Source organism: Heloderma suspectum, chromosome 2 (genome assembly GCF_057233095.1).
Source record: "Heloderma suspectum isolate Gila_16-S chromosome 2, 16-S_ref, whole genome shotgun sequence".
Taxonomy (NCBI): domain Eukaryota; kingdom Metazoa; phylum Chordata; class Lepidosauria; order Squamata; family Helodermatidae; genus Heloderma; species Heloderma suspectum.
The window spans coordinates 241,985,031-242,009,459 of NC_139459.1; the positions used below are offsets into that span (position 1 = coordinate 241,985,031).

Genomic DNA, 24,429 nt, shown 5'->3' on the forward strand with positions numbered 1-24,429 from the left:
TTGTAATTCTCATAAAACCAAAGAGACATCAGTACAGATGAGAAAACATTCTTTCATTTTCACTACTGGGAATGCTGGAAAGTGGCTTTTGGTTCTTTCAGCATGTTGCCATCAACTTTTCAGCACTTTGTGAATATTAACCAAGCAGACATCTTTTGTTTTTCCCTTTAATGAAGCAAGGCAGAATGTGTGTCTATGCTGTTATAAACCTATTCCATTTGGGAGCCAATAAAGAAATTAGCATCATATAGTACAAAGCCTTATGGCAGCAGGCAATATGCTTGCTTTATCGTTAAAGTTAGAAAGCAGGATTTTTATTTTTAATCTGCAGTCCTATGATTTTAAGGTATCATAAAGCTCTTACTGTTTTTACTGCGTGCCATAAGTAAATATTTGTTTCATGATCATTATTTAGTGCTTAAAAAAATAAAACACAACATGAGACAACAGAAGACTTACTGCATTCTGATAAGCTGTGCTCCCTGCTGCTCTGTTTTCAAAGTCATTTAGTAATGGTGTGCAGGTAGCATAATGGGAACGCGTCTTGTGTTTTCTTGTCCCTGTAAATTCTAAGAGGCAGCATTGATTTCAGACTGAACCTCTTGTTTTGCTTTCTTTGTATTTGTTTTTAGGACTTTGGTAGGCATGGGGAAAACAAATGAAATTTGTCACTGCCTGCTTTCTTCTGATAGGAACTGATAATAAGAGTGAGGAAAATAAACAAAAGCATAGATGTTAGACCTACTGAATTCCTTAATGTCATAGAAAAAATAAAAAAGAAACTGCATTTTGCTATAGCTTCCCTAGAATCATTACTAATTGATTCCTTATTGTAATACCAATCCACACATTTCTGATTATGGCATGCTCAGTAGAGAGCCTGCACTGACAAACTGATGAAAAAATAAAAGAATGAAAGACATCATTACAGAGGGAAAAAACGGAAGTACTAACTATAGGAGATTTCCAGACAAGTAGTGTTTAAAAAAACAAATTCTGTGCAAACCCTTTTTAAATCAAGAACAAAAACTGTGCTGCCCACTGTTTTCATCCAGCATATTGTTTTTAGTGCAGAAATGTGATGAGCTGGTTTCAGATCTCTTTCTTATTTAATTTTTTCTGACACCCAGTAATCAGAGTTTTCTAGGCCAGGACTGGGGAACCCTCCAGATGGCCCTCCAGATGTTGGTGGACTGAAACTCCCATCAGCCACAACCAGCATAGCAAATGGTGGAGGATGATCAGAGTTGCAGGCCAGTAATATCTGGAGGGCCACACCTTTCCGATCCCTGCTCTAGGCGATCTTTCCCTTCAGCAGTCACTTCTATTCCTTCATTTCCCAGCGTTTATACTGCTGATCATTCCTTTTCAGTTGTCTTCTGTGTAGCATACTAGAGTTCTGGGGGCCTAAGTAACAATACCTAATATACAGGATGCAAGGCTCATGTTGTCAGGAATGGCCAGGTGTGCTGCACTGTGTCTGTGCCTGGAACATTGATTGATGGATTGGTTGATGGCCAACACAGGCAAAGCTCCTATGCACACATGGTGCTTCACAAAAGTAGGAACTGCATCATTCTTTTTAATGTGAGAGGATCTTCAAGGAAGAATCCCCAGATGAAACTCCATGTGAGCATTAAAGATCCCTTTTGCACTGAGGAGCAGTTGGGTTGGAGTGTTGCACTTAGATAAAATTCAGCTTTCAGATAACATTGACTAAGAACAACTGCTTTACTAACCATCAGAAGAAACCATATTTAAAATATGATAAATTTTCAGCAAAACAGAAAAGTATTTCTTTGGCTTTTTAGTTGCATTTGGGATTTTATTTAGCTTAGTCCTTTGTCCCTAATTAATTTCAACATATTTTTATTTTATTTTTTTAAAGAAAACAACTTCTGTTCCTATTGGCTCCTCATGAAGATTCTGTCACTTGGCCTAGTAGATGTGGGATTGGATCCAGGATGTGCCTTCCATGGATAGAAGGGCTTCACTCATGGAAGGTGCCTCTGCTTGTTTCTCAGGGAGCCCTCCTTCCCTGTACCACAGTTCATCCCTTTCAGCACCCCCAACCCTCTGAGTAACATTTCAGTTTGAAGGGGCTGCCGTGGGGAAGACTGGGGTGGGAGAGTTGCTTCAGACAGCCCAGTTGCACACGCCTAAATCTGGGTCTAGCCCAAAGTAACTAAAATTAATTGGCTGTTTAAAATGGCAAGCAACTTTTCATGTCAGCTTTTTGGACAAAAGTCATGTGTCACTTAACTCTTGGATCAAGAAAGTTGCATGAAATCCTGCTTAAGATGGAAGTTTACAAACAAACAAACTGTAATTGTTTTTAAAGGAAGCTGCTACAGGGAACTGGCTAAATCTCCATCCAAATATGTATTTATATACTACAGAAGTCCACTTCCATTGATCAATGGACTTCATCCTTTCTGTTTTTAATTGCTCATGTACTAAAATTCAGGGTGAGATTCTAGGCCAACAGATTAGAATCCCCCACAGCCATGCTCATTTTGTGGACCTTTTTAAAAGGAGCAAACAGAGCAAAACAAAACTTACGTGCAGTATGTCTGTGACATGGGGACAAAGTAGCACACAGTACGTTCTAAGCTGGCACTTCTGTGTGTACTGCAAACAAAAGAAAACAGTAGAGAATTTTAATTCTATAGAATTTCCTTTAAAAGTACTCATTTTCATTTGTGTGGTCAACTCTGCATTGATGAATACAAAGCAACTAATTGTAGTGTGTACAGGTATTAAAACAAATAGGAGTACATTTAAGATAGGTGTTAACCCTAAGTGCGAATCTGAAATCTCAGTTTCCAAGCCTTTTACTATATCCTACTGTAGCTGGAGCAAAGCTCTTCCAAAGGATTTGTTTGTGACACTAAAATCAATGGCTTGTGAAACCATAGCTTCTCCCTGCATTCTATAATGCCCAAAGCTACTTGTTGTCTTGGTGGTTAGTCTGGCATTATTCCAAACATATGTCACAAGTCTGTCAAGAGTAAAGGGCTCTTTCCTGATACCAATCTTTTATTCTTCTTCAAGTAACCGTTCTTGTTCGCTGTGGATCCAAGACAGCAAAACATATTATTTTTAAAAGGAGCATTTTTAGGGAGATCAGAGAGCGTTCTGTGACACCTTCTCCCTTGACTATGGTAATCTTGATGAAAATTGCAAGGATCCGCTAGGTTTTATAGTTTACTTTGTTCATGGCAATGAGCATGGCATTGCCTGGGAACAACTGTTCCCTAATGGAGATGTGTTGTGCTTTGGACAAGCTTTTAGACAGGCAAGAGTACACTGCCAATCATCTTATGTGGTGTACAAATACTCAGATGCAAACAGAAGGAGATTGTACGGTGACAGGGCCCAAGCGTAGCATTCAGAGGAGCTACACTTTGTGACTGCCCATATAGTATAGATGTAAGGGTTTAGGAGGGCTTCACAGAAGCTGTTCACCCCAAGGATGAACTTCACTCTCAAAATGTTTTACCTTTCAACTCTTGATATTAGAATCATTAGCCAAGACTTCAGCAATCCTGAAATGATACACTGTGGAAGATGGTATCTCAAAGTACTTCAACATGTGTATGCAGGTCGGCACTCTTCTCACATTTTATTGTGTGTGAATGCTCCTGAATGTCCAGTTTTGCTCCTGAATGTCCAGGGGCATATCCCTGTGTCTTCTCCATGCACAAGCACTTTCTCTTTTTATATGACAATTGAGCCTGCATAACTGCACTCATATACCCCTGAGTATACATCTGTTCCCCTGTGCTGAATGGTGTGTGTGTGTGTAGCAGAGTAGTCTTGAAATGGGATTGTGAAATAGCTGGGGTATGGGGTCTAACTCAGCTTCTACCAAAAGATGTTAGCACATGAAATTAGCATGAATGAGTGCACGAGTGTATTATGGACGAAATTCACCATTTAAATTTCTCGGCTCCATGGCCACTGGCCTATGGGGTCCCTCAGGGCTCTGTTTTGCCTCCTATGCTATTTAACACCATCTGGAGTTTGGGGGTTGAGTCTTACCTCTATGCTGATGATACCCAGCTCCAGCTCCTTTTATCAACTGATGCCAAGGAGGCTGCGGAAGTCCAGAATGATTGCTTGGATGCAGTGATGGATTGGATGTGCCTTAACAAGTTGAGTCTCAATCCAAACAAGACACAGTAGAAAAGCTCACCCAGGAGCTTTTATCCTGCTATTGAGATGGCTCTCCCGTGGAAGTTTGCGGGCTCTTTAGATGATGCCATTACCCTCCAGGGTGTCTCCTGCAATTTTCCCCAGCCTATCCTGTGTTTTCCCCAAACATAATAAATGTGGTATTTTTTCCACCCCACAGAATGGGAGCAGCATGACCTCCCTGTGAAATTCTCCAATAGGGGAAGAAACCGCTCTATCAGCCTGCTGAGGGTGTTCGTTTTCAGTTGCTGAGGAAGCGCACGGTCAGGATGACAAAGGCATAGGGATGTCAGAGAATTCCACCACGGATCTTGGTGAGGCCGAATGCCAGTGCATTCGGCCCCCCGAAATCTGTGGCGGAACAGCCTGCCCCCCCGCCCCCCTGCAGATCCCCCCCGGGATGAGACTTAACTGGGGCGGATGTTCCGGGCTCCGGCAGCAGCTCCAGCAGTGGCGACTGCGGCGGCTGGTCTTCCAACCGGCTGCCGCCACCACCATTTGCAGTCTGGAGGGGGGGGGTTGTTTTTGTTTTTTACAGAGACGTGATAGGCTACGTAAAGATTTACGTAGCCTATCATAGCTGGGTTAAAAAAAAAAACGCGTACGCAAATGGCGGCGGCTACCGCCGCCATTTGCATTCCTTCTTTTTGGCCATCTTAGACTATGTAAATATTTACGTAGACTATTACAGTGAAAATAAAGGGAAATGCAAATAGCGTAGCGGGCGCTATTTGCGTTCCCCTTTATTTTCGCCGTAATAGTCTACATAAATATTTACGTAGACTAAGACGGCCAAAAAGAAGGAATGCAAATGGCGGTGGCCATAGCCGCCATCATTTGCGTACGCGGTTTTTGTTTTTGTTTTTACCCAGAGCCCTCTGCGGCCAGAAATCTGGCTGCAGATGGCTCTGGCCTGGGCCTGGCCAGCTGCTCCGCAGAGCCACCGCAGAGCACAGCTGGCCGTTCGAGGATTCCAGGGGGGAGGAACAGATCGCCTCCCCCCCCGTTGAGGATTCCGGGGGGAGGGACGGAACGCCTCCCCCCACACCATAAACATAATCGGCGGAAAGGTAAGTGACTTTCGTACATCCCTACAAAGGCATTGAGGATGGGAGCAGGGCATGCAGGAGCGGATTTGACAAGTGCGAGGGCAAGAATTGCCTGTTGATTGCAACTCCTGCCTCTGCTCAAGTCTTGCTGAGGAAGGGCTTTCCTTGATTCCCAGGTGTCTGCCATGTAAATGCTTGAGCACATTTCTCAGGTGGAGGGAGAAGAGGGTAAAATGCCTCCCTGCAACTAAGGGTGACACATCTGATCCCTGCCCCACCAAGCTCAGAAGCAACATCCACTGTTGATTCAGAGCACCCCGTTAAGTTCAATGGGGCTTACTCCCAAGTAAGTGTGCCATGGGTTGCAGACTTATGGCACAATCTTACATTTTATGTCTACTCAGAAGTAAGTCAGAGGTTTCCTGGGGGCTGCGAGAAAAGAATACAGCAGAAGTTAAGCTACGTAAACAAGAACCCACCTCCACCCGCCACTCCTTTGCACACATGCCAGGGAGGGAGGAAGTCACTCCCTCAGTTCATACCACTTGTCTGCTGTGTAAAGGAACCCTTCCTAATCCCACAAAGAAACCGAAAGCAGGAAGCGCTGGAAAGGATGTGGATTTTTGCGGGGGTTTTGCTTAATGTAGAAACATCCTAGGTTTGGCGGTACACCCTGTTTTGGATGGAGTGGCACTCCTTCTGGAGGATTAGTTTCACAACTTCGGGATGTTGCTTGACCCAGCATTGCTCCTGGAGGGTCAAGTAGCTGTTATGTCCAGGAGCGCCTTTGCTCAGCTTCAGCTCGTTCTGCCCCTTCCTTGAGAAGGCAGATCTAGCACAGTGATCCATGCATTAACTATCTGCCGTTTAGATTATTGCAACATGTTCTACATGTGACTGCACTTGAAGGGTGTTCGGAAACTGCAGCTATTGCAAAATACAGCAGTCAGATGGCTTTCGGGCACATGCTTTGTTGACCATATTACACCAGTCTTGTATCAACTGTATCAGCTGCCAATCTTTTCCAGGTGCTTGTGCTTACCTAGAAAATCCTAAACAGCTTGGGGCCAGGATATCTGAAAGATTGCCTCAAATATGTGCATTTTTGCTATCAACATTTTTTTTTTTAATGGCAACCACAGAGATCGACAAGGCTGATGGGGTGAATGTGGGCTGCTCACTGAGAGCAGGCAGAGGGTGAACAGGAGCAAGGGCTCGGCGAGCAGGGCTTGGGGGTACAGGCAGGGGGGTTCCACTGGATTCCTGGATGGAATTGGAAGCCCACACCATCCCTAATCTCAGGCAAAGCTCTCAATGTAATTGGGTAGCATCACTGAAATGGACATTGCCTGCATGCAGCAATAGGTACTTCACAGACTGTGACACTCTGTCTGGGTATTCAAGGCAGGAAGTAGTGCAACCAGAGAGGAGAACTCTGGGCCTGGAAACGTGGGTTCGGCCCAGATGGAGGGATAGTGATATGGCCAGATCATGAGCAACAGGAAATATACCAGGCAAACCCCGGTAGAATCACATTGTCAACCCAACAGAGCATTTTTGTACATTGAGCTCTACAATAAACTTCTCAATGGCTGGGTTCGCACGATCGGGAAAGGAAAATAAGCCATTGTAGCTTAGTTTCTTGCCCCATGCACGCCAGTCATGCACAGTGTCATTATTATAATTACCCTCGCCGGGCATGGTTTGTCATGTTGTCCAAACCTGGTGAGGGTGTGCGGTGGGTGGGCTTACAAACCACGCTACAACCCACAGCTTGCTCTAGGGTTGTGGGGTGGTTTGTAACCCACCCCTGTTGTGCACCCTCACCAGGTTCATACGATGACTTATTTTCCTTCCTCAGTTGTACAAACCCAGTCAACGAGAGTTTGGACTGAAGGGCAACTTCGTACTCAAGTACAACCGAGACAACTTCGGGTGTACTCAGGATGGGATTAAACAAAAGATTCCATAGCTTGACTCCTGGAATGAATAGACTCAATCCAGGAGACTCATGGCTCCATGATTAAATTTGAGCTGGCCTAATTAAGCATTCCAAAAGCCATGCTTCCAAGGGACAATCAGGTGGAGGTTTCCAGAACAAAAGGGTATCATAATGAATAAAAACCATCATGGGTCAATAACACTGCACTCCGTCTTTGTGAAAATCTCAGTAGCAGAGTAAAACAAACAAATGAAAAACCCAGATAGTATGTTATTTTTATTTCTGCGGATTACTGAATAATAGACATACTTTTTAGAAACAAATTCCTTGCACTTGAGAGACTGTGCCAATAATATCAGTTAAGAGAAAAAAATGTTCAGTTTTAAAACCAGGCTTTGAACCCATCTGGGTCCATTCTTGCACTGCAGAGCCAGGATAACAAGGCATTTCCCCTGACTTTTAAAAATGTTTGTGAGAGTCTTTGAATCAGTGTGTGCTATTGGATAGAGCTCCTGCAAGTTTGGGGATATAATCCCCAAATCTGACATCCATTGATCTGACATTCCAGGTTCCTAAACAATATTGTTCTTTACAGCATCGGATTTTCTTTTCACCACCAGACACATCCACAGCTGAGTGTCCTTTCAGGTTTGGCCCAGCCGCTTCACTCTTTCTGGCGCTACTTGGAAATACCCTCTGCTCTTCCCCAGTAGCATATTGGACACCTTCCGACCTGAGGGGCTCATCTTCCGGCGTCATATCTTTTAGCCTTGTGATACGTTCCATGGGGTTTTCTTGGCAAGAATACTGGAGTGGGTTGCCATTTCCTTCTCCAGGATATAATCCACTGGATTATTATTATGAAATCAAGAGCAAGGATGCCTTAGTATCTGTATGGCTTTTGGTTGATCTCAGTTTATCAGCTACTCAGTCATAGATTGTTTATGATAAGTAGCACTTTCAGCAGTCTATTCCATGTTACCGTGGCCCAGAAGTGCAATTCTTCATCGTGTGGGCAGATTTGTGGCACTCAGTATTGCATCATTCATCTCCAGCAGGAACGAAGTCTCTGCCTTTCCACAGTGGCCCATAGTACCTGTGGATTTGGGGCAGAAAGCTTGTATTTTTCTGTTTATTCCTGTAGCATCATATGCACAATAATCCTTTGTGCTTTTTTCTCATGTGTACAGTTGTTTACTAAATTCTGTATGAATCAGCCAACAACATCTGGGCCCCATCTACACAGAGACGCTTTCTGAGGCAATTCCGTTTAAATCTGGATTTTCATGAATTCGGGTTTGCTCCTCCCACGCAAACGTAGCAAGTAAAGTGGCATATACATTTTTTAAAAACCACTCTCACAGGGCAAACAGCACCCAAACTGCATTAACTGGGGGTTGGGCGGGCAGAGTAGAACTGAACATCATCAACTGCATAGGTGCGTAGCAGCGAATGAGTGGAGGCTTTCTCCCCACACCTATCCTTGCTCCCGTGATAACTGAAATGCAGTGGAAGAGAACAAGTTACTTCTGAGTAGACATGTTTAGCCAACACCTCTCCTCGTCTCCACCCTTTCTATGCAGGAATAAGGGTCATTTGGGGGAGATCAGCTTTTAAAATCATTACAGTCATGCAGACCTTTGCTCTTCCATAAGAGCGGAGATTTCAAACAACAGGCTTGAATGCGGCCCCGATCCTTGCTCCTGTGCTCACTGAAGTGCACTGGAAGAGAATGAGTTACTTCCAAGTAGACATGTTTAGCTGACACCTCTCCTCATGTCCTTTCATGATGCAACATTCCCTTCCACCTATTGGCATCGCTTCCCCCAGCCCGCACCGAAGCCAACTTAGGTCACACAGACTCCTAAACAGCGCTGAAGCCACTGCGATGGGAAAATCCAGTGCAAAATGACTTTGCAAAGAAACAGCTTTTCAGGCAGAAAAACATACGGTTGATGCAGAGTGGGGGTTACATCATTTGCCATGGTCATCTGTGATGTGCAGTAGAACCGGAGTAAATCCCCTGTGTAGATGGGGCCGTGGACTCATTACATTTTCCCTCAACAAAACACTAGTGCAACTGACTGTGCTAAATTCTGGACAGTACTGATTAACTCTGTCCCTGTGATCAGTTCTCAAAAAACCACCCCAAAATCAAGATTGCTTTTCAACTTGCTATAGATCCTACAGTAAAGAACTGCAGTTGTAAGAATGCTAAGGTCTGAGTTCATTATGAGTGTGCTGGTATAATCCATAGGAGTTATTGATTTTTCAACCTTATTGGAAAAAATCAGTCATGCTTTCTTTGTTCAGAAGAAACATTCTGTGTTGTCGTTACGTTAGATTTTTATATCTACAGATCAGTAAAGAAACAACATATCCAGTTATACAGCTGTGAGATCGAAGTCCGAACACTTATTTCTTCGCTTAAAAGCACTATGTGTGTGTGTGTGGGGGGGGTGTATGTGTGTGAATTAGGGTCAGAGAACTATAGGAGAGACATTTTCCCCTGTACCATTTTCCTGGTTGAAATCCCCTCCCCAAACTGATGTTAACCATGGAGGGAGAAAAAGACAGGTACAATGTTGGTAAAGTAGTTAAATAGCTACCCAAACAGGACTTTAGCAAAGCCAAAAGGAGACATTGGACAGCTTATATATTGTACAATGTGCACACATGCATACAGAGTGAATACTGACTTTTCCAGCCAACTATTGGTCTGTTTTCAATCTTCCCTAATTTTTGTTTCATGTAAATGGTGGCACTAGATAAAACACTTGAACATACTTTCTGGAACAATCCCTCGCTAGCATAGAGATGGCTTATGTGACCTGATACGTTCTTTTATATCTGTAACTTATCTAATATATGCTGGTACATGATCTTCTTTCTTCATTGTTTTTACTACTGCCTTCTTGTACAAGTCTATGTCAGAAAGGTAGCCCACAGACAATTGCAAGCCTTCCAACAAACTGCTGTCTCTGTGTTCTGAGTTCTTATATGTTAATATTTGACACCCAACCAACGGATTTACAGACCAGTCCTACCAGTGGGTACCAAAGGATTCAAAGGCAGAGGTTCTGCCTTATTGAAAGCACTTACAGGGGCAAATCAATAGGGTAAAAGGGAGAGAAGAGCCTCATTTTCTCTTTTTTTTCTTTTTCTTCCCCTTTTCGATTTTTTTTTCTTTGATTATTTCCCTCCCATTGGAAGCAGTGAGAGGGAAATTATGTACATCAGTTCCAGAGCTGGCATACATTTCCCCTTGTACCGGGACTGTTTGGGAAATACTTTGGATCTTGTGAATCCAAAGCCCCCCTTGATATGCCCACAACATGCCTCCTGATCCATCCTGTTTGCCTCTACCAGCATCGGAGCTCCAACATCAGAGAAGCAAGGGCCTCAAAAGTTTTCATGGGGGCTGGGAGTGAGTATTCAAGGTTGGATCATACCATCTGAGAGTGGAACCCTCTCTGTGTCCTTCCCATGCTAGAAAACCATGTTAATTTGGGCCCTATTGCTTACAGCTTTTCCTCCCCTGATTTCTTTCTACTTTTATAATACCATTATACATAGTGTACAGTAGAGGGTGCAGATTGTCTGTCTATCTATCTATCTATCTATTTATAACCCGCCTTTTTTCCTCTTGCAAGGAACCCAAGGCGGCTTACGTTATCCTCCTCCTCTCTGTTTTATCCTCACAACAACAACCCTGTGAGGTGGGTTGGGCTGAGAGTCTGTGACTGGCCCAAAGTCACCCAGTGAGCTTCCATGGCCAAGTGGGGACTAGAACCCGGCTCTCCCAGCTCCCAGTCCATCACTCTCACCACTACGCTACACTGGCTCTCAATTTTTTCTTATATGTGTGTTTAATGAAAGAGCATAATCTATCTTTAGTTTTATATTGTCAAAACAATAGAGCATTCCATAAATCAGCTCATCATGGGAAAACCTATTGGGCCTGGTTATTGAGGTCTCCTAATTAATATCCTTTTCACATCCTTCTCTAATATTGATTTAGGCAAACTGAGAACCAAAAGGTCAAGAAAAGGTAGCTTTGTTCTTATCCAGGGATGTGATTTTGCTAGGTCACGTTGAGGCACACTGCTAGAGACATTCAAGAAATCTGTCCCCATGTGCTCATGCTGTACCCATCCTGATAAGTTCAGCTTACCTGTGAAGGTGACAGTTGAACAAAGGTAGCTTTTTACATTTTCTGTTATATAAGGTAGGGGGGGCAGTGGGGGAATTAGAAATGTATTATGCAGAAGGCTCCTTCACACTGAGCTTTTATCCTGCGATTGAGATTGCTCCTTCATGGAAGAAGTTTGCGGGAAGAGGTTTGCGGGCTCTTTACATGACTCAGTGATCATCCAAGGCGTCTCCTGCACTAAATGCCCTTTGTTCCATTTTTAAATAGGTCTCAGATAATGAGCTATCAAATTACCTTGTTGTGTTCCACTTCAGTTTCCTCCGTGAAAAGAGTAAAAATGGCAAGAAGAGGAGCGAGATCAATGAAAGATAATGGAAGACGAAGACTCAGATGGGGTGGGGGGAAAGGAAGCACATGAAAAAGGGAGTCATTGTGATCCTGCATTTAAAACGGAAGCAGAAAGCGCCATTTAAAATGCAGGATTTTAGGCTGGTGAAGAGATGCCCAGAGAAGTAGGGATGGCAGAGAATTCCGCCACGGATCTCGGTGAGGCCGAATGCCAGTGCATTCGGCCCCCCGAAACCCGTGGCGGAATGGCCTGCCACCCCCCCGCGGATCCCCCCCGGGATAAGACTTACCTGGGGCGGATCTTCCGGGCGGCAGCGGCTCCGGCGACGGCTTCGGCGGTGGCAGCCGGTCTTCCGACTGGCTGCCGCCGCCATTTCCAGTGTTAAAAAAAAAAGACATGATAGGCTATGTAAAGATTTACATAGCCTATCATGGCTAGGTTAAAAAAAACACAACGTTATAGGCTACGTAAATCTTTACATAGCCTATCACGTCTGACTTTAAAAAAACAACGTGCATACGCAAAAAACGTGCGTTCCTTATTTGGGCTGTCTTAGTCTACGTAAATATTTACGTAGACTAAGACGGCGAAAATGAGGGGGAACACAAATAGCGTCTGCTACGCTATTTGCGTTCCCCTTATTTTCGCCGTTTTAGTCTACGTAAATATTTACGTAGACTAAGACGGCCCAAAATAAGGAACGCAAATGGCGGTGGCCGTAGCCGTTGCCATTTGCGTACACGCGTTTTGTTTTTGTTTTTTTAAAGTCAGACGTGATAGGCTACGTAAAGATTTACGTAGCCTATCACGGCTGACGGCAGGGATGCAAACGGCGGCGGCTACAGCTGGCCAGCGAGGATTCCGGGGGGAGGGATGGAGCGCCTCCCCCCCCAGCAGAACCCAGCGGAGCCAAGTAAGGCCAATTTCGTACATCCCTACAGAGAAGGACTTTTCCAGTTTGTATTATACTTTGATCCCTGCAACATATGAAGTCAGTAGCTCAGTTCATGCATTCCCCCCATGTATAGGGCTAAAGGGTGAAATGGATATGTGCCTTCTGGTGCTACCCCAACATCCATGTAGTACAGACATTTGCAACAGCTCATGTTTGGTGTCGCTTTAAAGATGATTGTGATCAATGTGTGGATGTTGGGGATGTGATATCAGGGGTTGAGCCAAGATATTCGATCTCCACTTTAGGCCTTTGCATGGAAGGAATGTGTGAATGAAAAGCTGGCATGAAAATGCTTATTGACATATGTGCCAAGAAATCCAGAGCAGTATAGTTACTGTAACATATTATGTGAAATAAATGGGACATGCCCATTCTGTTATAATGTTCTTTCCAGTAGTACACTAGCATACATTTTGTTACCATATTTCTGATGTGTAGGGTTGCAACATGTACCTGTCTCTGAGCTAGTCTGCTTTCATTAAGTTTCCAGATTTCTGTAAAACTGTGGCTTAAGTCTGGGTAATGATCGAATTGCCTAGTTGTACTTCATTCCATTGTGTGCCTCAAGATAGCGCTGCTACTGCCAGTGGTCCTTCTGTGCGTAAGAGAGAGCATTTATAGATCTGGGTTTCCGATTTGCATTGGAATTTTTAACATAATTCCAGGATGCAGGTTTTAATTTCAGTTCTTCAGGAGAATTTGGTAAAGTGCCTCAATCCTTACTAGGTGAACATAAGCACTTCAGTCATCACCACCAGCCATTATGTATGTTTACGAAGTTTTTAGAATTTGGATTCAGATGTAAGTATTTTACATGAAAATAATGGACATATTTTAAAAGACAATTATTACTCCACAGATGATTGTGCAGACATTTTGGTATTGTATAAATGGGCTCTCGGGATATTTTTTTTTACTTATGGGTAACAAAGCGTTTTCTATTGCCTGCCAAATGAATATTTAGGTGTAGATAATTTTTAGTGTGTTTTTGTGCATTTTTTAAAAGGATCCAAAGTAGCCACTACCTGACTTTGCACTTAGAGCCTTTTGACAAAGCTCAATTTATCTTCCATATATATATCCTTTTAAAGGGGACACAGACACAAAACAACCCTTGTTGATGTAAATAATTAGACTACATTGTGACTTATCTCTGTGCTTGCTTTTATGTATTTATTATATTTTAATGGAAACTGTTTTTGTATTTCTGGAATATGAAGTCTGTCTTTGGAAGGCCACAAATGGAATGAACTTTGCTGTGGTGGTACAGGGTTTCCTAGCAACACCATGCCTGTTATAGTGTTTCTTCCTTCATTCTTCAAGCTAAAAGCAAAGACATGTCCATTAATTCCCAGCTGCAATGAAAACTTCTCAGAGATTTTTCTGGCTTCCTACTGTTCATGTTTTCATCTTGCTCAGATGTTCTGGGTAGAGGGGGGTGGGGTGGGCTCTGATACTGTGATCTGTTTATCTCTCTCCATTTTCCCCTGAACAAGAAAGCCCAGAGTGTATATTCACAATTAATGCTCATTTTACATTTAAAACAAATCAGGTGTCCTACAGCATGATGCCTCCCTTGATACAGTATCATTATGGTTGCTCAAACAGCATGCGTGACATGCCAAAGAGGCAAAATAAAATGTCTTCAACATCTATTTTAGACAAAGTGCTTGCTTCCTTTTGTGCGTGTGTAATGTAAATACTTCTTTCCCAGTCTGAAAGCAGTGTGAATTGGACATTCTAAGGATACTTTATGAGCAACTGAAGGGCACTTATAGGGTTTATTAGTATGTGGTGATTCTTGGCCATCGTAACATGAGCGAGATAGCGTTCTCTCTGCTAATGAAAAACAAGTCCATATTACTGAACATCACACAGTTGGCAGTAACTGCAGAGAGCCCAAGCACTAGCTGTGAAAGGAAAGTGAACAGTTTGCCTTTCAAGGAGCAATGGTCCACATTAGATAAAGGATTTGGGGAAGTCTCTCCGGGAGAGAGCGGAGGACAGGAAGGCCTGGTGTGCTATGGTCCATGGGGTCACGAAGAGTTGGACACAACTTAACGACTGAACAACAACAACAACCTAAACTAAACTGAGGTATCCAATTCCCTTCTGCCTAAAACTGTACAAATACATTGTGCTCAGGCGGAAAGGACTATATGAAAGCACAGAGTTAAGGATGATTTACTGATTCTCTGAGGTGTTTTTGTCTGTTTTGAGAAAGAAAAGATCATAGTAGTTTATTTATTTATTTACCTATTTAAAACATTTATGTAGTACCCTTTACTCTGATTGTGTTTCAAGATGGTGCACAATTTAAAATTATTTCACAATAAAACAACAATAAATCAGTAATTAAAACATTAACAGTGCAATCTTTTACATGTCGACTCAGAACTAAGTCCCATTGAGTCCAGTGGGCTTACTCCCAGGTAAGTGGGTATAGGATTTGCTCATTTAACTGGGACTTAGACCCATTTAACTCAATAGGTCTTACTTCTGAGTAGATATTTATTGGATTGCATTGTAAAATCCTTAAACAAAGCTAAAACCAACAGCTTTTATCAACAGGCTGGTCTTATCAGTAGACCAATTTTAGAAATGTGTGGGTGTGTATATACAGACTGGAATTTTCCTAATAAGTTTTTAGTGCTCTCTCAACCCATTTGTGTTGACTTGGCTTGTGTATAATACCATACTGAATGTACTTGCCGTTTCAGTTTATCTTGCTATATTTTTATTTTAAAAACATTACAAGACAGATGTGGCTTAGGAAGATATTAAAAAAAACAGGAAAAGAAATATTACATGAAGAAACTCTTACATTTGAAAACAAACTTCAAGAAAACAGATATATCAGTCCAATAATAGATTAAGGTGATATTACAGACATTTCAACAAATCAGCAATATTTTATATTTGTCAGGTAGAGATCGAATCAGTGATGAGTGATCTACATAAATCTATAGGAGGATATAGGATAGCATAAAGCAATTTTAGCTTAGCTTGTCCCTTTAGGTCTTTCATTCAATTATTAAGCTTTTCCATTATTAAATTATCTGAGAGACATTTAAACCCAGGGCAATATTGGACTTTGATGGGCCTTTCCAGTGGTTGCTGTTGTAGCTCTGCTGCTGCCAAAGAAAGCAAATAAAATGTTTTGTGCACAACATACTGCTGATAGGTTGGAAAGGTGCTCAAGATTTACATCTTGCCAAGATAAGATGATGTCTAAATGTGGAAGGGGCAGTAGAACATAACCATATATCCCATAGCATCAAAAGAGCAACTGTGTGTGTGTGTGTGTGTGTGTGTGTTTATTTATTTATTTATTTATTTTGCGCCACGCCTTTCTACCAAAAAATGGCACTCAGGGCAGTGTATGTGACAGGGTGCCATGAGTCCCTGGCCAGATCTACACCTTGTGTCATATCTATAGGATCCCACTGTGGTTACACTATATCCCTCTGACACATTTATACCTCGTAATGCGCATGACGACATCTGTTGCAGTATTTTAGATAATACAGAATAAAAAGCGGGAAGTAACACTAGAAAAGCAGTATGCATAATGCATAATGTGCCCCCACAATTATCAGTGCACTTCAATACTAACAGAAAGCGCTAGTATAGATCTAGCCTCTGTGTGGTTTTCTGCACAGAAAGAATAACAAATCATTGCTTTCTACACAATATAAGACATGTTATCTGTAACAACAGCACATCTCAGCATTTTCAAATTTCAGAAGGATCCCCCACCCTCCTTATATTGAAGAAGAGTCTGGGCTAAATTGATTCACATAAATAAATTTATAAGCAGACACAGATTCAGGTCAGTGTGCACAGAGAACTAACATATGAAGGAGCACACACATGTTGCTTGAGAGGTGCACGAGAATGCAGGTATAGGACAAAGGGCATTTCCATACTGTCAATGCTATTTCCCAAAGAAGGCTAACATCTAATATCAATGCTTGTGCTTACTGCCCTTTAGCACAGGGAAACATTCCCTGATGATTTCGCAGGTATGGCATGAAAGTTTCTGCTATTAACACCTGGAGTTATTATGAGAAAACAAAATGTGTATAAAACGTCTTTTGCTCCATCATGCTAAAGAAGCATAGGGTGTATATTCAAGAATACATAATGCTGTATGTATGCTGTCTTTATGATCTGTTATATATATGCTTCTTTCAACAGCCATAATGAAGAGACACTATGTTGATTTGGGGTGGCCTAGTCAGGCCACCACAGTTATGGTTGGGAACCCCATTTTGCACATTTTTCCCATAGGGGCAAAAAGTCAGTTTGGCTAAGCTAAGCTCCCCGTTCTCCAATTTGCCCCAAATGGTGCACGTAGATAGCTATAGTAATTTACTACTGGATTAGCTAGGTTTGGTGTATAACAAAGCTTATTATGGGATATTATAGGGGAAAAAGGATTAGCCCCCCATGTAGGGCCTCATGGGTGGAGGTTAGCATTGCCCTTTGAGATACAGATCTGTGGGGAGTTCTTCTAAGTGTATAGGCTATAGTAGACTTCTTCTTTTTTGAAAATTCAAGACAAAACAGTGGAAAGGTGTGACTAACTGCGTGTTGTGTGAAATATGGATGGAAAGCTGCCAAATTTGCCAGGCTAGGAGAGAACGGGCCAGCTAGCAGCAAGTTTGAAATCCAGCAAGATCGGTCAAGGATTGGGGGAGATATGAGCTTCCCCGCAAAACCCCATTTGTTTGTATTGAGGGAAGTCGGTTGGAGCCTTCAGAATGTTTGTGCTGACCTGTGGCAGGCGGCCGGAGGAGGAGGATTTAAAGGGCCCTTCTGGAGCCCCATGGGAAAGCAACTTGGTCCAGGTCATTCAATCAAGGTTTAAGGCAGGGAGAGAGAATTAAAGATGCTGTGCCCCACCCCTGCAGAAGGGTGGTTTACTGCTACAGTAATTCCATACTTCAGGCAATATGGATGTGTCCCTACTTGGTACAACTTTTCCTTATTTCTTATCCTTCACTCTATTGCAAAGCCATGAGGTGATGACCACTGCTTTTGCAAACAATGCATCGACAATATTGTCATCAACCAACTTTAGGTGTAAAACTGCTTAGTTCAACAATTACTTTTTCTGACTGATCAGCAGGATGCTTTCCTGTTTATCCTGGCCCTGGTAGAAGCTTTGAAAAGTCAAGGCTGCAATATGGAACCACTCATCCAATACAATACAGCATAGGTGCCCACTTATGCCTCTTGCCCAAATGTCGAGCAACCAAACCTGCAAAACAGCTGTGCCTGCTCACCTATTTTCCCACAGTACCTACAATTCCATTCAGCCATTTGTATCAGGCAGCATCATTTGGGGATAGATGCATACAATGTGGTGGGAATGTCCTCTCTACATTGCTACTAGCTGATGTGTCTCCATATTTAGTTGTGATGCTATGTCACTTCACTGCTCAAGGCCAGAAAGAATGTGTCCCCATAAACTCACAGCAACAAGCTGTGCATTCGGGGCACATTGTTTACCACACTGGCAGTAGTATTTCATCTTGAGCAAACAGCTACATCTAGTCAATATATCACCTGGTGCAAGCAAGCAGATGGGTATCTGTACCCACCTATCTGTACGCAAGTGTCTATTGATACATTTAAAAGATGCATACATTCTCTTCTGGCTGAGAAATAACATTGCATGGTGCTTTGCATGAAGAGGGGAGGGGAGGAGTGACCAGGCAGGTTTTAATCAGTTTGGTGGTTTGATGATACTGGAAAACATGCTAGTCACAGACAAGGCTTCTGAAAGATCTTCAGCTGCCAGTGACACATTCTTCTTTGACCACCACTTGTGCCCAGCTTCCCTGCTCCCTGACTTCATAGCTTCTCTGGCCTTCTGAATTGTGGCTGGTGCCGGGTATTCCAGGGTGAGCCACAGCGGATGTATCCTCCTTCCACTTCTGGCGTACTGATAGCTGGACACTGGAAGGGGCTGGGAAGCTGTGAACTCCTCACACCTAGTTTCCACAGACCATTCCTGTCCACCACAGACTTCTTCTGACCACCACTTGTGCCCAATTTCCCTGTCCCCAGACTTTAAGCCTGCCAGTTTTTGTAGCCACTGTTCACTTCAGATGACATGTAAAATGTAGAGTGCTCTAAATGTTGGGAAATCTTCTTTTACAACTCCAGTGTTGATAAGCACCAGAGTCTCCATACCCCTTTGTGCTCTAACATCTATACTGCAATACTTGCGGGGAGACAGGAGTGAAGCAGGAGGGGGGCACCAAGGACATGTCTTAAAACCTTTCCTAACAAAACCTGTGATATCAGTGGCAAACATATCGTGGTTCATGAGTTATGGCTGAACTGAACACACAAAAGCTGGAAAATTGTTTTTTCAACCATAGGCCCCAGAGCCTGATAGGTCCTAGAGATTGATAGGTCCCAGAGCCCTGTGGTTCAACAGTCACGTGTGCCTCCCAATGAGCTCCTGCCCTTCGTCACTTGCCACATGTGTGCTGGTCTCTTTGCTCAAGGCACATTGTAGTTTGAAAAGGGGCTGGAATTATGGTTGACAAAATGATTTCCCAGATTTTGTGTGTTCAGTTCAGCCATAACTCATGAACCACAGTAGGTTTTGCCACTGATGTTTATCATTGCTTTAGGCATTCAAACTGATTCTGTTGGATTTTCAGACACAATCCTGAAAGAACATACATGTAGTTCTACAGATGTCGGTGGTAGGGAGGTTGGAGAATTCCGCCACGGGCACCCTCAGAGTCCGTGTTGGAACAGCCTCCCCACCACCACCACCCCAAAATCGCCCCGGAACGGACCTACCTGGCAGCGGATGCGGCGGCAGATGCAGCTCCGGCTCGTCTTCCAGCTGCTGCCGGGCTGCTGCAGCCGCAAATGCCGTGATAAGCTACGTAAATACTTACATAGCCTATCATGGCAAAGAGCAGGGGCGCAAATGGTGGCCACTACGCTATTTGCGCCCCTGCTCTTTGCCGTGATAGGCTCCGTAAGTATTTACATAGCCTATCACGGCCTAATGCAGGCACGCAAATGGCATAGCGGCCGCCATTTTCATGCATGCCTTTTGCCATGATAGGCTACGTAAATACTTACATAGCCTATCACGGCTTAGTGCAAGGATGCAAACAGCAGCCACTACGACGGCTGCCATTTGCAGCCACAGCAGCCCAGCAGCGGCCGGAAGTCCGGCTGCAGCCAGCTCTGGCTGGCGGCTCTGCAGCCTAGCTGCGGAGCGGAGCCAGCTGGGGAGGATTCCGGGGGGAGGGACGGATCACCTCCCCCCCACCGCCAAAGCCCCAGACCAGAACCAGGTAAGGGATTTGTACATCCCTAGTCAGTGGTACTCTTTTTTGAGGAAGCAGTGATAAGATAGCACCATCAGGATATTGGATATTACCATTACAGATCTAATAATGTCGTGGTTCATTTTCCAAATTTGAACTATTTCACTTTCCTACTCTTAGATGAGAGCTTGTGTGGTGGTGTTAAAGTGTTGAACTGGGACTCTGGAGATCTGGCTCTAGTCCCCATTCAGCTATGAAGCTCACTGGGTGACTTCAGGCCCATCACTGACTCTCAGCCTAACCTACCTCACAGTGTTGTTGTGAGGATAAAATAGAGAGGAGGAGGAAACCACCTTCGGTTCCGTGCAAGAGGAAAAAGATAGAATATAAATATAATAAATGAATGAATAAGAGTGGGAGATGAGAAAATCATGATATGACTGACAAACTATATTGTGGATGAATTTGCTCAAACACTTCCGCCTGCCTTCTCTATTTACTTTTACTCTTTATGCCTGGATGGAGGTTGTTGTTTTTCTGTATGTCTTTTGTTTGTTTTAATGAGCAAGAAGAACAGGTTCTGTTGTCTCTGCTGAGACTGTTTTACCTTCAGGATGGATGTCAGCTGTCAAGGCTACCTATCATCCATGAATATTCTGGCTTTATTGTGGTCAGAATGGCAGGTACAGATTCTCAGTTCAGGTCTCTGTTGACAATGAAAGCATAGCCACTCATTTTACACATCATCTCAAGGGACCTATGGAGATGTTAGCTTCCATACAATTCTGCATGCCAAAATGAGATGAGATCACAATTAAGTAGTGGGACCATTTAAAAATGTTCGTTAAAGTGGATATTGAAGCAAACAAAAAACATTTTAAACTAATGACAAAGCTTAGTGTCCTTGTTTGAAAGTAAGTCACTTTTCATTCTGCCATATTACTTCGATTTCTTAGGATAAAGCATCGAATGATTGCTAATTTTTGTTGGGTTAAACTGTGATTTCAGTAGGATTATGTTGTTTTTATCAGCACTGATTTGTCCTCCATTACCTGAATCCTATACATATTCGTAGCTGTCACAGGGCTCAGAAAGGGTTGTGATTATTTTATTGTAGTGGTACCTTGTGCGAGGCCTCATGACTTGCCATTCTAAGAGATTACAGTAAAGATATGTAAGTGTAATTTATCTGGCTTGATGGTGGCTAAAATGCTGATAAAGGTACTGTCCACATCCAGTCCCTGCCACTTACTTCTCCATCATGTAGCAGCTTTGCTTTGGTAGTGGTATATCACATCCGATTGAGCATGGTTCTGGTGCATTTAAGCATGAGTTTCAAGCCAGCTCTTGATGTCAGTGCGAGCTCAAATCATGACATTGCCCTGCTACATCAGTCACTGGACCATATCTATTAGAGTTGCTACACAGCAAATTATATAATCAGCATATAGGTTACTTTGGAAACTTTGCTTCCAATTTGTGAAAGGGATTTCAGCAATTAGGTTCCTTAGGGTACAATCCTATGCGTGTTTAGACAGACAGAAGTCTTACAGTTCCCAGCATTCCCCCGCTGGCATGGCTGGCTGAGGAATGCTGGGTATTGTAGACTTTTTTTCTCTCTAATCATACATAGGATTGCAGCCTTAACCTCCTTGCATAGTACCGGGGAGGCTGCCATTTTATCCCCCTTGCTCTAACAGGAACATGATTGCTCTAGGGTAGTTCGTTTGACAGAAGCATTTGGCTGTTGCAGAAACCAGTATGTTTTTGAAAATATTGTCTGAAGTGTGTGTGTGTGTGTGTGTGTGTGTGTGTGTTCTTGAGAGAGAGAAATAGAGTTAAATCTAGTCTAATCCAAGACTGAAATTAGTTGAAAGTAAGGTTAGATACCCTTAATAATTACGTCTCTTAAATTATCTCTGTAGTGTTTTAAGGAAGTTTGCATATAAGAAGATGTGAAAGAAAAAGAACACTCATTCTTCTCCTGGTTACCATATTTTGTATAAAGTGCAGATCTATCTTCATATGTGGTTGTATTACAGAAACTTATATATCCACACTGAGTTATAGTACTCTGAGATAGTGATAATGGATATGGATTAAATTACCTTTGACTGATATTACTCTTGCTCCCTATTTATTTATACAACCTTGTAGCAGCTCCAACCACAGCCTCAGGTTCTTCTAAAAACAAAACAAAACATAATGCTGTTATAGAAATAAGAAGATGCTATGTTTTATGGCTGGATATTCAAAGGTAAAAATAGAAATAAGGTTTAACAACCAGTAGGAGCCTTAATTTGGATTTGCTTTTGAAATGGACTCTATAGATATTTATTGACAGTGAAGGCTACATATAGTTTTCATAGATAATTACTCTTTTGCCATCTACTTCCCACAGTCATCCTCTCAGCAAAAAGATGTTCCTCACACAAGCATGTGTGATGCAGCCTTCAGCTTTCTTTTTGAGTGCACAGTAACATTGTCTAACATGCCTAAGGCATAGAATCTTAGTGCAAATCAGTATTTCTTGTACTTATCTTCTTCATTTCTTCAACCAGATGGCTGCCCTGATTTGTGCAATGGCAATGGGAGATGCACACTCGGTCAGAACAGCTGGCAGTGTGTCTGCCAGACCGGCTGGAGAGGGCCTGGATGCAATGTTGCTATGGAAACCTCCTGTGCTGATAACAAGGATAATGAGGGAGGTGAGCAAAAGTCTTCCAATTCTCAGCCCCTAAAGAACAGAGGGTTATGTGCCGTTTCGTCATGAGTCATTTTACTAGAGAAAGACCCCCTCTCCTACTATTGTCAAGTGTTGTTCTTACATTTCCTTTGAAACAAATGAGATGGAGAAAGTAAAGCTCTTATGGGGAAATTGATGTGACCTGAAAGACTTCTTTTAAAATATAGGTCTCGATTCATCTCTGGCAAAACTGCTACTGGATTACAGTTGGGATGTGTGTAGTTTAGAGTTTAGAACTCAGTAGTACCTTCAGATATGCAGCCTCGTGACCTAAAATTCCAAAAATACCAGCATATACTACAACTTATTCAAGCCAAGGCACAGATGATTAAGCAGGATAATTGGAAGGTATTGTTAAATTTCTGTTATGGGCAAAGGTGATACAATCCTAGACAAAGATAATACAAGATACTTTATATGCTACAATTCACAGATGCAGATGGTGTTTCAATAGGACAGGATACTGATGTAATGGTTTACTCTGATAGTGACCTAAAAGCTTTGTCATGTAATTCTTTTTCTTGAACTTTTCATTGGTAAACCTTAGGAGTTCTTGTCTCCATATTGCTACACTGGCTGGGTTTGCACATAACCTGAACCCATGCTATGAGTTGTTGAATTTTGGGTTGTCATGCTGGGCAAACCCAGCTGCACTATCAAACCATGGTTTGTTAACTGTGAACAACTGAGAAAGAGAACCCATGGTTTGCTGTCGGCTTGTGATCTTTAGGTTATTTAAACTATGGGCTGTCATTACATGTAAACCCAGAACTGTGGGTTGTTCATGGGTTGTTTCACCAGGCTACAGAGCCATCAGGCAAGAGTGTAGAAACAAACAAACACCCAGCTGCTCTATATGCAAGTACTACAGCACTGCAGAGGCATTTGGGAGACAGGGAGGGAGCACGCAAAGTACAAGGGAAATAAACATCCCAGGAACTGGGAAAACAAACCATAGTTTGTTCAGTCATCTGCCAGGCAAACTCAGAGTAGGGCAATAAACCATGGGTTAACCATGGGTTGAAGAAACCATGTGTCAACATTATGTGCAAACCAGGTCATAATGTCCTTAATATTCACATAAGTTGGGAGAGAATAAGCCAGTGGTGCGCTTATGATATGCATACTATCTTAGTAGCAACTGTATACTCAGCCTTCACATAGTGTATCCATTTGTTTTAACCCATTTAATACACACACATCTCTAATTATCTTGTACAAATACATTAACTTCTGTCAATTCTTCCATTCAATCCATACTTACATTTTCTCCTTTGTTTCCCACACTCATCCTTCTCCTTCACTCAGGACCATTTTGGTAATTGTTCAGCTCCAGGTTCATGCAATAATATTTTAAAACAAAGCATTGATTTAAGGCATTCTATTTTAAAGCTTCTATACAAATACTTAAAGAAATCATCTTTTCTCCCTGAAGCTATTTAGTCAGGGAGATTTCCCAGATTTTGAGGCTATTTGTGTGAAATTATTTTGTTTGAATGTTACCTATGTTTTTTGACTTGCTCAATCCAAATCCACCTAAGTGATACACTTTAGCATTCACCCCAAACCAAAGCAGCCAACACCAGCTTCTTGCCATCATAAACATACTCTTGTAGTCACACTGTTTAACCAATTTTGAGGAAAGTTTAAGTGCAAGCTAATATTAGGTCAAACATTTATCTCAAAGCTGTTTAGGGTGAAGTTCTATATATGTTTAGACAGAAAAAA

General features: G+C 42.6%; 1 protein-coding gene across 1 annotated transcript in view; it reads left to right on the forward strand.

The window, feature by feature from the left end:
* Positions 1–24,429, forward strand: part of TENM2 (teneurin transmembrane protein 2) — a 1,208,485-nt gene that overhangs the window by 1,084,923 nt on the left and 99,133 nt on the right. The window contains exon 13 of the mRNA XM_084838625.1: positions 22,517–22,663. Coding sequence (XP_084694751.1) covers positions 22,517–22,663 — 147 coding nt within the window. The remainder of the gene's footprint in view (positions 1–22,516; positions 22,664–24,429) is intronic.